We start from the raw sequence: 13,515 nt of genomic DNA, 5'->3' as shown, positions 1-13,515 counted from the left end.
GAAAAAAATATGGGAAAAATTACATTTGGTTATACTGTGTTTCAGTCTGGTGCTGACAAAAATAAGACAACTCACTTTTGATTTTGCTCATATTTTCAATCATTCGAGATGCGCTATTAAATTTACAGGAAAGAGATGAAGAAACAAACTATCTCACATAAGACCATTTACATTTTTAAATATATTTATCATTACATTAAAGGTCATTTTCTAAAAACTTTAACTTACTAAACCTAAAATAATTATAATATGTAAGTATGCATGCTATACACTAATTTATCTTAATATATAAAATATCTCATAATACAAATATGAAGTGTACTAATGACCAAAAGAATATAAGCTCACTGATGGCAGGACTTTGTGTGTTTACTGCTACTATGAGGAACATGGCAGGTACTCACTAAATACTACTGAATATTTCAATCAAAAGATCAAAAGTGAAAATTTATGGTGGCTGGAAGAAATTCAACACCAGTTTAACTTGTGTTCTTTTGGTTCTTCTTATTCCATAAAGCTGATTACTTAAGTAACTATTTCCCTGGAGAATTATCAGAAGATATATATACAAAAGACAATCAGCTAACACCACTATTTGGTGAGGGCTAGCTCTATTAAAATGTGTCTCTTCTCCCTCCATTAAAAAAAATCACATTTTTGGGGTGTCTGGCTGGCTTAGTCAACAGAGTTTGTAACTCAATCTCAGGGTCATGAGTTCAAGCCCTGCACTGGGAGTGGAGCCTACTTAAAAGAAAAAAAAATTTCTTTTAAGGATTTTCTCAGGATTCCTTCAGACTACTTCCTCAAAAGTTAAGACTTAAAAAGGAGCGGGGGGTGGAAGGGGAGATGAGAGTAGAGAATTTCTCCAGTTTAAGTATATTACAAGAATAAATTTAACTATTTCTTATTAAAAAGCTTATACTCCGGGGTGCCTAGTAGCTTGGTCAATTGAACATCCGACTTTTGATTTAGGCTCAGGTCATATCCCAGGGTCATGGGACTGAGCCCTGTGTCAGGCTTCATGATGGAGCCTGCTTAACATTCTCTCAAAACAAAAACAAAAACAAACAAACAAACAAAAAAAACAGAGAGAGATTGTCTCTCTCTCCCCCATGCTTGCATGTGCTTTCTAAAATAAAAAAAAATGTTTTAAAGCTTATATTCAGGAAAAATAAATACTAAATAAATGTTAAAAGGTACTTTCTCTTTTTTCCTTTTTTTTTTTTTTTTTTTTAACTAATTTCTATACCCAATGCGGGGCTTGAACCTACAACCCTGAGATCATACACCCCATCCACTGAGCAAGACAGGCACCCCTCTTTTTTTTTCCATTTTAATTTTATATACCACTTACTATTTTCTTCAGAAGAGTTTATCAGGTATTTTCTTTTAATAGCTGGAAGACAAACCTTATGCAAGATAATATTTATTCTAAGAATCTGTTTTGTGGAAAACTAAGATTTTATCACGTACAGCATTAAAAAGGGGAAGTTAATTTTTAAAACCTTAAAAAAAGTCAACAAGCATATTTTAGTGCAAATGACCAAAAATTCTGACAAGAAAAAAGGCTGAGAAGAAAATGGGTCCAGGAGAAAAACCTAGGGGGTCATAAACTTTTAATCAGCTATGCTCTAAAATGAAAACATTCCTATATGAAATCTGCTTCTTCTGCTGTTATAACTAAATTCAGGCAGTTTCTATACACTTCCAATTAACATGGAAACAAGTACTGAAAGGAACAACCTTTTTAATTCGTAATTTACAATCTCTTAGATATGTTATATCTATTTCTAATAAATTACAAATTTTTTATTTCTTTTACTGAGAATACTTAGGGTCTTCTTTTTTCATACCTTTTTAGAAGTATACATAAAATCCTTTTATGTTTTTGTGCTATCTTATTATATAACACTGCATGCATATTATGTAATATACATATATAAAGTACCAATGTGATTTATCACTTTTTTTCACTGAACTTAATTATCTTAACCTAAGAGTAGCCATTACCACCCTGGTTTATAATATGAACCAAATGTGAATAATACAGTGAGTGGCATGGATTCTGGATTCCAGAGCCAGACTGCTTGGTCTGTCCAAATTGTGGCTCTATATTAATTTATTCACTTGTAAAAATGAGAAATATAAAAACAAGATTATAGTACCAAGCTCAGAGAGTATTGTGAGGATTGATTTATTCTATGTGCAGTGGTTTGAATAGTGCTTCTCATACAGTTAGACTTCAATAAATATAAGCTATTCTAACTATTGCTGAAATTAGGAAATATTTTATGATAAAAATAAATTCCTCTGCTATCGCTTACTTTATTTAGTCCCAACTTATGATCTAAAGAATAAAACCTGGGTGAAAACATTATCCAGGTATTTTAGGTATCTAGGTGCCTAGGAAATGGTAAGTACACGAACATTCAACTGAGAAAATTAAAAAAAAAAAAAAGCCAAAATCCAAGAGATGTACAAGCTAAGGCTAGCCATGTAGTTGCAGTTTTCTTGCACTCTTAAGACAAATTTACTATCCGTTACCTGAACGATAGCTGGGTCCTGAGGCAAAGAACATTGTGGTTTTGGTGGCTCACAAACAGTGAGGTCTTTAATATCACTCCCACGGAATATGATGTATTCAAAGACTTCATCACGAGGTGGTATTGGACGATCTGTTGGTCTGTCTTCTGTACCAAAGGATCGAACTGGTGAGAAAAGAGAGGATATGAGATATATGTCTACTCATCATATTCAGGTAGTGACCGTCAGAAGTATACTCTTCCAAGTACAGTTCCAATAAATTGCTGTTCCAATACAGCAGTTCTTAAATGTCAGCTGTGAGAAAATATCTATTAATCTGTAACTAAAGAAATTTTGTTTAAAAAAAGAGGAAAACAGAGTGGGTTTTGCCTAGAGCTCAATGTACTCAATTTAAAAAACAATCTGTATCATGAGGTCGTGTTCTTCCTACATCTTTATTTATTTATATCTTTGGTGATTATGGTGAGAGGAGGTGTTAAAAATGTCCTTTCATTGTTGATTTATTTTGAATGTCATCATTCAGCAACATAAAAAACTGGCAAGCCTACGTGAGATTTCTTGTTGGGAGTGGCAAGTGAAGACTTCCCTGTCCACAAAATACCAAATTGAACTTTTGGATTAAAAGAAGACAATGAAGGGAACATCTATCCTGGTGAGTAGTAGGTCCTCTAGAAGCCAAGCCAAGCGGCTGTCAGGTATTCACCCCAGGGGACAGCCTGAAATGACCTAGTTACCTAAAATATTTTTCTCATTAATTAAATATGATTATTTCAACACTTAAGACAGCATGACTCAAAGTTAAACTGTAGACCACCTGCACAATGGTAAGCTGGCTAAAAAGATTTCTGGAATCCTATTCAAATCCATTGAATCAGACTTTGAGGAGAGTCTAGAAATCTATATTTTAAACCAATTCCTTAAGAGTTTCTTATGAACACTAAAGTTTCAGGTTTACTGTCTTACACCGCTGAAAATATCTGCATCCATACGTAAGTTCCAAATAAGAAAGTTTGAAAGATCATATATTATCCACTTAAAGACTAACCTAAAGGGAGTAAACGTTTAACACTGTGCAATATTTTGAATGTATGCATTTTTCTGCAAAACTGATTCAGGGCTAGATTAAATATGAATGCTATTTCCTTTTAAATAATGACCCACCCATCCTAAAAATTCTATTACTTATGCTGCTTCCAGGAAAGATGGTGGCATAGATGTAGGCTTGCAGAAGAATATCCCTCCCTAAAATTAAAGAAAATGAAAAGTTAAAATACCCCTATTGAGAAGATCTCAAATTCATACCATAACTTTTATTAAAAAGTATCACTCAGCTACTGAATTTGTTAGTCCAAACTGGAAGGCGAGTCTGAGAATCCACATGCGGCATGCCCTGAGAAATTTTCACTGGCACCTCCATATTGGTAGATGGGGATAGAAACACTGATGTGGTAAGGGCAAAGATGCAGAATGCCCTAGTTGAAGTTCTTCTTTCCCTAATGGCCAAAGAATACTTTATAAGGAGAGGAGTAAGTGACAAGGTTCTATATTTTGTCCTGTATCCAAAAGGAAGGGTAAAGAGTTAGAAAAATCAGGATTAAGAAAATTGCATATAAATCAGTATCATCCCTAACCTCAGTAACAGCAGCACCACCACAACCACCACACAATGTATAAAGTCCCAGGCCTCAGAAGTAATAGACTAGTTCATCTGAAGCAGAGGGAGGAAAAGTTCAAAGTCTTCCTTAGACAAAAATGATGGACAAGCCCCATCAGCTTTTCCAAGGCCTAACAAAACCATTCAAACTATACCCACGTAGCCATCAGACAGATGAAAAATCCATGCAAGATTAATATTTGTCCCAGGAAATAGAAGAAAATTTCAGGAACATACTGCTTTACCTTTTGAAAAAATTAAAACTCTTATGATCAAAATGATACTGAGGGGCGGCTGGGTGGCTAGGTCGGTTAAGCGTCTGACTCTTGATTTTGGCTCTGGTTATGATCTGTTTGTATGTTCAAGCTCCTTGTTGGGTTCTGCATTGACAGCTCAAAGCCTGCTTGGGATTCTTTCTCTCTCTCCCCCTCTCTCTCTGCTCCTCCCCTGCTCACGCACACACGCTCTCTCAAAATAAACAAATAAACCTAAAAAAAAAAAAAAAAGATGCTGAAAAGGTAGCATACAGAGTTAAGGAAAAAATAGATAAGACAAATATAATATAGAACATAATATAGAGTTATTAGCAGAATAATTACATCAACAGATCAAAGCAGTAAAGCCAAGTCATTAATAGAGAATAATTTTGAGAAAAAGCAAGTAAAGAAAAACTACAGCAATAAAATGGTTGGAGGTGATTATTCTTGCAGACCCAACAGTTAACTGATGCTGGTTAGAAAGACAACAAAATGAGGAGCGCCTGGGTGGCGCAGTCAGTTAAGCGTCCGACTTCAGCCAGGTCACGATCTTGCGGTCCGTGAGTTCGAGCCCCGCGTCAGGCTCTGGGCTGATGGCTCAGAGCCTGGAGCCTGTTTCCGATTCTGTGTCTCCCTCTCTCTGCCCCTCCCCCGTTCATGCTCTGTCTCTCTCTGTCCCAAAAATAAATAAACGTTGAAAAAAAAATAAACTTAAAAAAAAATTAAAAAAAAGACAACAAAATGAGAAAATATACTTAAATTATGTAACAGAAATTTCCTGAATGAAGCTCTAAATTTGATCAAAAGGTTCCACTGTATTTCCAGAAAAAGACTTAGTGCTCTATAAGCCATAGCGACTTATCCTTTGCTGTATCAAAATAAGGAACTCACAGAAAAGTGGTATCAAAAAAAAGACAAGAGATGAAAAATAAATTCATTTAAGCACATAAATGTGTATGACAATTTACTATGGTCTTAGAACAGAATGTGTTGAATAGTTGTCAAAAAAGCTACAAAGTTACACACTGACAAAATCAGTCAGGACAGTGTATCACATAGTATTCTAACAAAAATTGGAAGATGAAGATGAGTGGAAACAGGAAAACACAAAAGGAAACACATAAATTAATACTCTCCCTTTTTATAACAGGGAATCACTTGACAAAATTTTGGAGAAAGTTGATAAATTAATATATGTAGGCTTAAAATTGTGTTATTTGAGGTTCTAAAGGTAGCCAATAATACAGTTTAAAGCTTAGGGCATATTTTCCAAAATGTGGTGTGAAGAAAATCTCTTATCATAGAGGAAAATGAAAATAGAGACCATGGAGAATGAATTGCACACACCAAGAGTATGGGAAACACGCTCTAATGATAGAAACTGATTTGATTAGATTTAATGTTTCTAACAGACAACTCTTGTACCATTATAAAGAACAAATTAAAAGACATCAGAAGGACACACATGGCTGGAAGATGATACAAATAACCTGGGCACTGTGAGTGGAAAGAAAGGAACGGTAAGCACAGAAAAGGCAGAATGTCACCACTACCATTCATCTACAACACAATTCAACACATGAATTAGCTCATGTACACGTACAACTTGTAAGCAGGGGAATTATGTCAATGCACTAAGAAATCACACTGGTTCACCCCAGTTTATCCTGTTATTTAATTTTTGCACTTGGAGGTAACAGCAGCTAAACACAACAAACCATGTAAGAATAGTATATGATACCCACTCACCCCAAGTTTCCTCTTGGCTCAATCTGGTTATGCAAAGAAGACTTAAAAGTGCTTATTGTATGGTTCTCCCTGATCTTTATGCACTCGTCTCCAGCAACAAGCCTGAATTCTTTATCTTCTTCTATTAGGCTTTCAATTTTTTCTTTAAAGCTGACAACTTTATTAGGTATACGTCACCAGCATTTTTGTTAATGCTATCACTTTGATTTTTTTAAAAACTGCAGTAAGAACACATGAAATCTACCCTCTTAACAAAATTTTAAGCATACAGTACAGTATTTGCATAACAAAATGTTGTAGAGATCTAGAACTCTATCATCTTTTTTTTTTTAATTTTAATGTTTATTTTTTATTTTTGAGAGAGAGAGAGAGAGAGAGAGAGCGAGCGAGCACGAGCGGGGAAGGGGCAGGGACAGAGAGGGAGACAGACTCTGAAATAGGCTCCAGGCTCTGAGCTGTCAGCACAGAGCATGACGTGGGGCTCGAACTCAGAAATGTTGAGATCATAACCTGAGTCGAAGTCAGACGCTTAGGCCACCCAGGTGGCCCTAGAACTCTATCATCTTGCTGAACTAAAACTTTATACTCACAGAACCACGATTCTTCATTTCCCCTGCTCTTAGCCCCTGGCAACCACTATTATATGTCCTTCTGTGACCGTGAAAACAAAGTGAAAATAGAAACAAGAAGACCAGTTTGGAATTTACCAGGCAAGTAATGGTGAACAGGAACTTAAAAGAAAGGGGCCAGTCTTAAAGAGACTCAAGCTTGGGGTGCCTGGGTGACTCAGTCAGTTAAGCATCCAGCTCTTAATCTCGGCTCAGGTCTAGGTCATGATCTGCTGTGCTGCCGGCGGGGAGCTTTTGGGATTCTCTGACCCTCCCCTGCTCACACATGCTCTCTCTCAAAATAAATAAATATACTTAAGAAAAAGACTCAAACTCACCAAAATAATATGATTTGTTGAATGCAATTTCTTAGAATTCTACAACTCTGATCAGTATTTTTTTCAAAATAGATAGGTATATTATTTGTAGCATTAAAAAATCAGGTAAATATATAGTAACATTAAACATCTTATATAGGCAGATTATAAAACTGTAATTTTCAAGAGATTACAACTACCTAAAATAAAAACACAGATGCAACTGCTATAATGAAAGATGGCAAAGTAGGAAGATCCAGGATTCAGTCCCTACACCGAAACAACTGTTTAGTTGGCACGTAACATCTGAATAAACCATTTTGGAACTGTGACGTCTACTCATACACTTGTAGCATCTGTGGGAGTACCTGATGAAGAAAGAGGCTGTTAACTTGAGGTAAATTTTAGCATTTTGTGTAGTGGCTGGCTGTACCATTCATTAACTCCCAACTCCACAAAAGGCAGCTATGGGGATGGCGGCTCATGTTCCTGGTGCAGCTTTGCTAGTGATAGAGGGACAACAGGAAGCATATCCTACAAAAATTGGGGTTGTATGATTTGAAACTACCTGGCAATTGAGAGACCACTGTTTCAACCCTCAAGGGCCAAAAGCACTTCCCCCATAGTGTCTTTAAAGTATTTAAAAGCAACAGATTATGCCCCTACGCCCCACCACCAACAGCAGAATATACATTATTCTCAATTGCACATGGAACATTCTTCAGGAAAGACCACATGTTAGGTCAAATTCAACTCTCAATAGATTGAAAAAAATTGAGATTTACAAAATATCTTCTCTGACCACAGTGGAATAAAGCTGGAAACAATAATAAAAAGAAAACTGGAAAGGTCACAAGTACCTGGAAATCAAATAACACACTCTTAAACAACCAATGAGTCAAAGAAATCACTAAGGAAATTAAGAAAAATTGAGACAACTGAAAAAGAAAAAACAACATGCCAAAATTAAGGGATATAAAGAATGATGAACTCAAAAGGGAAATTTATAGCTATAATCACATTAAAAAAATCTCATATCAATTTTACATCTTAAAAATCTAGAATAAGAGCAAACTAAACCCAAATCCAGCAGAAAGAAGGAAATAAGAGAGATTAGAGCTGAGATTAAAAACACAGAACAGAAAAATAGAACTAACAAAACCAAAAGTAGGTTCTTGGAGAAGACCAACAAAATTGACAAGATTTTAGCTAGAATGACTAACGGAAAAAGGTGAGAAGATGCAAATAACTAAAATCAAAAAGGAAAGCAAGGACACTGCTACCAACCTTATGGAACTTAAAAGGCTTATAAGAAAAAACTACAATTGTATGCCAACTAACTAGAAAATCTGGATGAAATAGAAAAATCTCCAGAAATACCAAATTACCAAAACTGACTCAGGCAGGAACAGAAAATCTTAACAGACCTATATAACAAGCAAAGAGACTGGACCAGTAATCAAAAACCTCCAAAGAATTAGGACCAGATGGTTAAAATTCACTGGTGAATTTTACCAAACATTTAAAGAAGAAACAACACCAATCCTATTCAAACTCCTTCAAAAAAGAGAAAAGGGAACACTTCCTAATAGACTCTTTGAGGCCAATGTTACTCAAGTAATACTAAAGTCAGACAAAGATACCATAAGAAAACTAAAGACCAGTATCTCTTATGAATACAGATATATAAGTCCTCAACAAAATAACAGTAAAGAGAATCCAAAAGTATATTAAGAGGATTATATATCACAACCAATGGGGATTTTATTCTAAGAAGGTATGGGTAGTTGAACAACAACAACAAAAAAGTCCGGGGCGCTTGGGTGACTCAGTTTAAGTGTCCAACTCTTGATTTCAGCTCAGGTCACAATCTCACGGTTTGAGGGATCCAGCCCCATGTTGGGCTCCACACTGTCAGCATGGAGCCTGCTTAGGATTCTCTCTCTCCCTCTCCCTGCTCGCACACATGCTCTCTCTCTCTCTTTCAAAGTAAATAAACTTAAAAAAATCCAATGTAATACACATTAATAAATCAAAGGGGAAAAATACCCCACACGATCATTTCAATATATGCAAAAAAACCAAAACAAAACAAAACCACATGTGATAAAATTTAACACCCTTTCATGATAAAAACACTTAGCAAACAAGGAATAGAAGTTATTTCCCCAACAGGATAAATGGCATATATGAAAAACCAAGAGCTAACATCATATTTACTGGTAAAAGACTGAAAACTTTCCCTTAAGATCAGAAACAAGACAAAGATGTCCACTTTCACCACTGCTATTCAATGTACTAGAAGTTCCAGACAGTACAATTAGCAAGAAAAATAGAAGGCATCCAAACTGGAGAAGAAGTAACTCTTTTCTTGCAGATGACATGATTCCATATGGGAATTCTACATATACAGAATCCATTAAAAAACTAAACACTAGTGTTAATAAATGAATTAAGCAAAATTACAGGTACAATATCAAAATACAAAAATCTGGGGGTGCCTGAGTGGCTCAGTTGGTTGAGCATCTGATTTCAGCTCAGGTCATGGTCTTGCGGTTTGTGAGTTCAAGCCCTGTATCAGGCTCTGCTGACAGCTCGGAGCCTGGAGATTGCTTCAGATTCTGTGTCCCCCTCTCTCTCCGCCCCTCCCCTGGGTGCACTCTGGCTCTCTCTCTCTCAAAGATAAATAAACATTAAAAAAAATTTTTTTTAAGTAAAAACAAAACAAAACAAACAAACAAAAAAACAATCTCACTTACAGTACCATCCAAATGAATAAAGTACCTAAGAATAAATTTAACAAAGGAGGTAAATGAATTGTACACTGACAACTACAAAACATTGCTGAAATAAATTAAAAAGCAGCTGAATAAATGGAAAGTCATCCCATGTTCATGGACTGGAAGACTTAAGTATTAAGATTACAGTGCTCCCCAGAGTGAGCTAAGATTCAGTGCAATCCCTATTGAAAATGCAATTCCCCCACCCTGCAAAAAAGGTAAAGCCAAACTTCAAATTGATAGGAAACTTCGAGGGAACGTGAATAGCCTGAAAAGGTTGGAAGACTCATACTTCCCAATTTCAAAAGTTACTACTAAGTTACAGTAGTCAAAACAACGTGGTAGACCTATAAGGGGAGACATATAGATTTATGGAATGGAACAGAGTCCAGAAATAAACCCAAACATCTCTGGCCAATTGATTTTAGATAAGGGTCCAAGGATATCCAACAGGGAAAAAGAATGGTCTCTTCAAACAATGGTTTTGGGACAACTGAATGACCATACACAAAAGAATGAGACTAGAACTCCATCTTATTCCAAAACAAAATTTAACTCAAAGCAGGTATGATGCTGTAATATAATAAACAATATATATTTGGTCTCTGTCTGCAGCTCCCGGCCAGAACTCCTAAAACCTTTGCATCTCCTAAGAGATAAAGGTACTAAGAGCATCTTTTTTTTTTTTTTTTTTAAAGATTTACTCTTAAGTAATCTCTATACCCAACATGGTGCTTGAACTCACAACTCCAAGATCAAGAGTCTCACGCTCTTCCGACTGAACCAGCAAGGCGCACCGATCATCTTTTGTTCTAATATTTGGTTCCTAATACAGAGCTCCCAAATCTCTTGGAATTTCCTGGGCAATAAGAGCATCTTTTGTTCTAATAAAGAGACTCTTGGTGGGCTCCTTGACAGCTTCAGAAAAGGGGCTGGTCACCAGAAAGCCCATCCTCTGGGGAGGAGAAAGGGCTGGAGACTGAGTTGATAACCATGCCCACGTGATGAAACGTCCAAAAAAATCCCTGAACTATGGGGTTTAGAGAGCTCCTGGGTTGGTGAACACGTGGAGGTGCTGGGAGATCGACTCACCTGGAAAAAACACAGGATCTCTGTATTCCTTCCCACATATCTTGCCCTATATATCTGTTCTATCTGGATGTTCCTGAGTTGTATTCTGTTATAATAAACCAATAATCTAATAAGTAAGCTGATTTCCTGAGTTTTGTAAGCTATTCTATCAAATGACCAAACCAAGGAGGGGGTCATGGGAACCCCCAAATTATAGCCAGGTGGTTAGAAATACAGTTCACAAGTTGTGACTGGAGACTGGCATGTGAAGTAGGCGGATGGGTCATCTTGTAGGACTGAGCCCTTAACCTATGGGTTCTGACATCAACTTCAGATAGTGTCAGAAAACGAATTAAATTGTAGGATACCCAGTTGGTGTCTAGGGAGTTGGGAAAATTGGTTGATGACTTGACACATGTGGTGGTAGCCAGAACTACTGAGTAAACTGGTAAGTAGAGGAAAAGCAGTTTTTCTTTTAGTGAGTCAACAATATAAACCAAAACTATAAAACTATTAAGAGAATACAGGAGTAGGGGTGCCCGGGTGGCTCAGTTGGTTAAGTGTCCAACTATTTCAGCTCAAGTCATGATCTCACAGTTCATCAGAGCCCTGCATCTGCACTGTCAGTGCAGAGCCTGTTCAGGATTCTCTCTCGCAAAATAAATAAATAACTTAAATAATAAAAAAAAAAAAAAAAAAAAAAGGATTTTATCAATTCCCTATTTCTGGCTACAAATGATTTATTCAGAAATATGTGTCGGGGAGCCTGGGTGGCTCAGTCGGTTGAGCGTCTGACTTTGGCTCAGGTCATGATCTTGCAGTCTGTGAGTTCGAGCCCCGTGTCGGGCTCTGTGCTGACAGCTTGGAGCCTGGAGCCTGGAGCCTGCTTCGGATTCTGTGTCTCCCTCTCTCTCTGCCCCTCCCCTGGCTCATGCTCTGCCTCTCTCTCTGTCAAAAATAAATAAACATTAAAAAAAAAAAAAAAAAAAAAAGAAATATGTGTCCCATGATTGTCTTTAAAAAAAAAAAATAATAGAAGTGACCAGGTGGCTCAGTTGGTTGAGTGTCCAATTTTGGCTCATGTCATGATCTCACGGTTTTTGAGTTTGAGCCCCTCATTGAGCTCACTACTGTCAGCACGGAGCCCACTTTGGATCCTCTGTATCTGTCTCTCTGCCTCTCCCTGACTTGTCTGCTCTCTCTCTCTCAAAAATAAACATTAAAACAAAAAACATAAATAGCATCAAGGTTCTGTCAAAATCACTTACCTAAAAAAAAAAATCTCTATTTCTAATAGATCAAGTTCAAACATCACACTAATGTCAAATCTAGTTACCAGTATATTAATACCTCCACATACAGTCATAGTACATGCATAGAGGGAAGAGCTATAGTGACCGACTTCCCAATACAATATCTCTATTATAAAATACCAAAGCTTGATAAACATATACATAGTTAAATATAGTCAATATGCCAAAATGACATCATTAGGATTTTCCAAAGACTTCACCTTTGGATACAAACTAAAAATTATAAATTAGGCTCTAATACCAATTTGATAAGGAAGAAACACAAGTCTGTTGAATACCAAAATGTGAGAGCAATAAACAAAAGACTGAATTATTCAAGTTAAGTTAGAAATCTAAGACTAAGTTCAAATGGAAGTCTAGAATAAGATTTCTGATGTAGTCTCAAAGTTAAAACTGTAGTCAAGTATCAGTTGAAGATCTGGTCCCAACCCACTTACAGAATCTTAAGTTCCAACCAAGCTCATTATTCTCAATGCACAGAGCAGTTCTGTACTCTACCACAGCTTCTCCCCACATTCAACCCATCCTAAATTTCAGCTTATATACTACTTGTATTCATCAGGTTTCTCAGAGAAACAGAACCAGCAGGATGTGTTTGTGTGTGTGCATGCACACACACATTTATTTACATTAAGGAACTGGTTCATGTGAAAATCCAAAATCTTCAGAGTAGGTTGGCAGGCTGAAATTGAGGGAAGAGCCACAATCTGAAGTCCAAAAGTGGTCTGGTGGTAAAATTCCTTCTTGCTCAGGGGAAGTCACTCTTTGTTCTACTAAGGCCTTCATATGATTGGATGAGGCCCACTCACATCATGGAAGGTAATCTGCTTTACTTAAAGTCTACTGATCTAAAAATTAATATCATCGAAAAAACATCTTCACAGAAACATCCAGAATATGTTACCAAATATCTGGGCACCTGGCCCAGCCAGAGTGACACAACTCTATCCGTAGTATTTCCAGGTGGAAGTAACAAATTCTCCCTCTAAAAATGACAGTGCATTCCACCCCTGTCTATAGCTCCCCCTTCCTAGAATTGAAAGATCTTCAGAAAGATCTGTATTAAAGTAATCTTTGCAACTCCCCCAGTATCCAACGCAGTGCCTTACATACTGCTGACATCTGAATACTTCCTGAATAAATTCCACAGTGGAAAAAGCTATTAAGTAGGCAATTTCCAAAATTACTGGATAACTACATCAAAAAGAAATGACAATTAGAA

General features: G+C 36.6%; 1 protein-coding gene across 4 annotated transcripts in view; it reads right to left on the bottom strand.

The window, feature by feature from the left end:
- The window catches only part of LSM14A (LSM14A mRNA processing body assembly factor), a 49,173-nt gene that overhangs the window by 23,115 nt on the left and 12,543 nt on the right, over positions 1-13,515 (bottom strand). For all 4 annotated transcript variants that reach the window (XM_086689616.1, XM_086689614.1, XM_086689613.1 and 1 more), the window contains exon 2: positions 2,545-2,708. In XM_086689616.1, the coding sequence (XP_086545742.1) occupies positions 2,545-2,708 (164 nt within the window). The remainder of the gene's footprint in view (positions 1-2,544; positions 2,709-13,515) is intronic.

The sequence above is a fragment of the Puma concolor genome, chromosome E2 (genome assembly GCF_028749965.1).
Source record: "Puma concolor isolate L17-30 chromosome E2, mPumCon1.1.hap2, whole genome shotgun sequence".
Classification (NCBI taxonomy): domain Eukaryota; kingdom Metazoa; phylum Chordata; class Mammalia; order Carnivora; family Felidae; genus Puma; species Puma concolor.
Note: the sequence above shows the minus strand (reverse complement) of the source record. Positions and strands in the feature narration are given on the sequence as shown.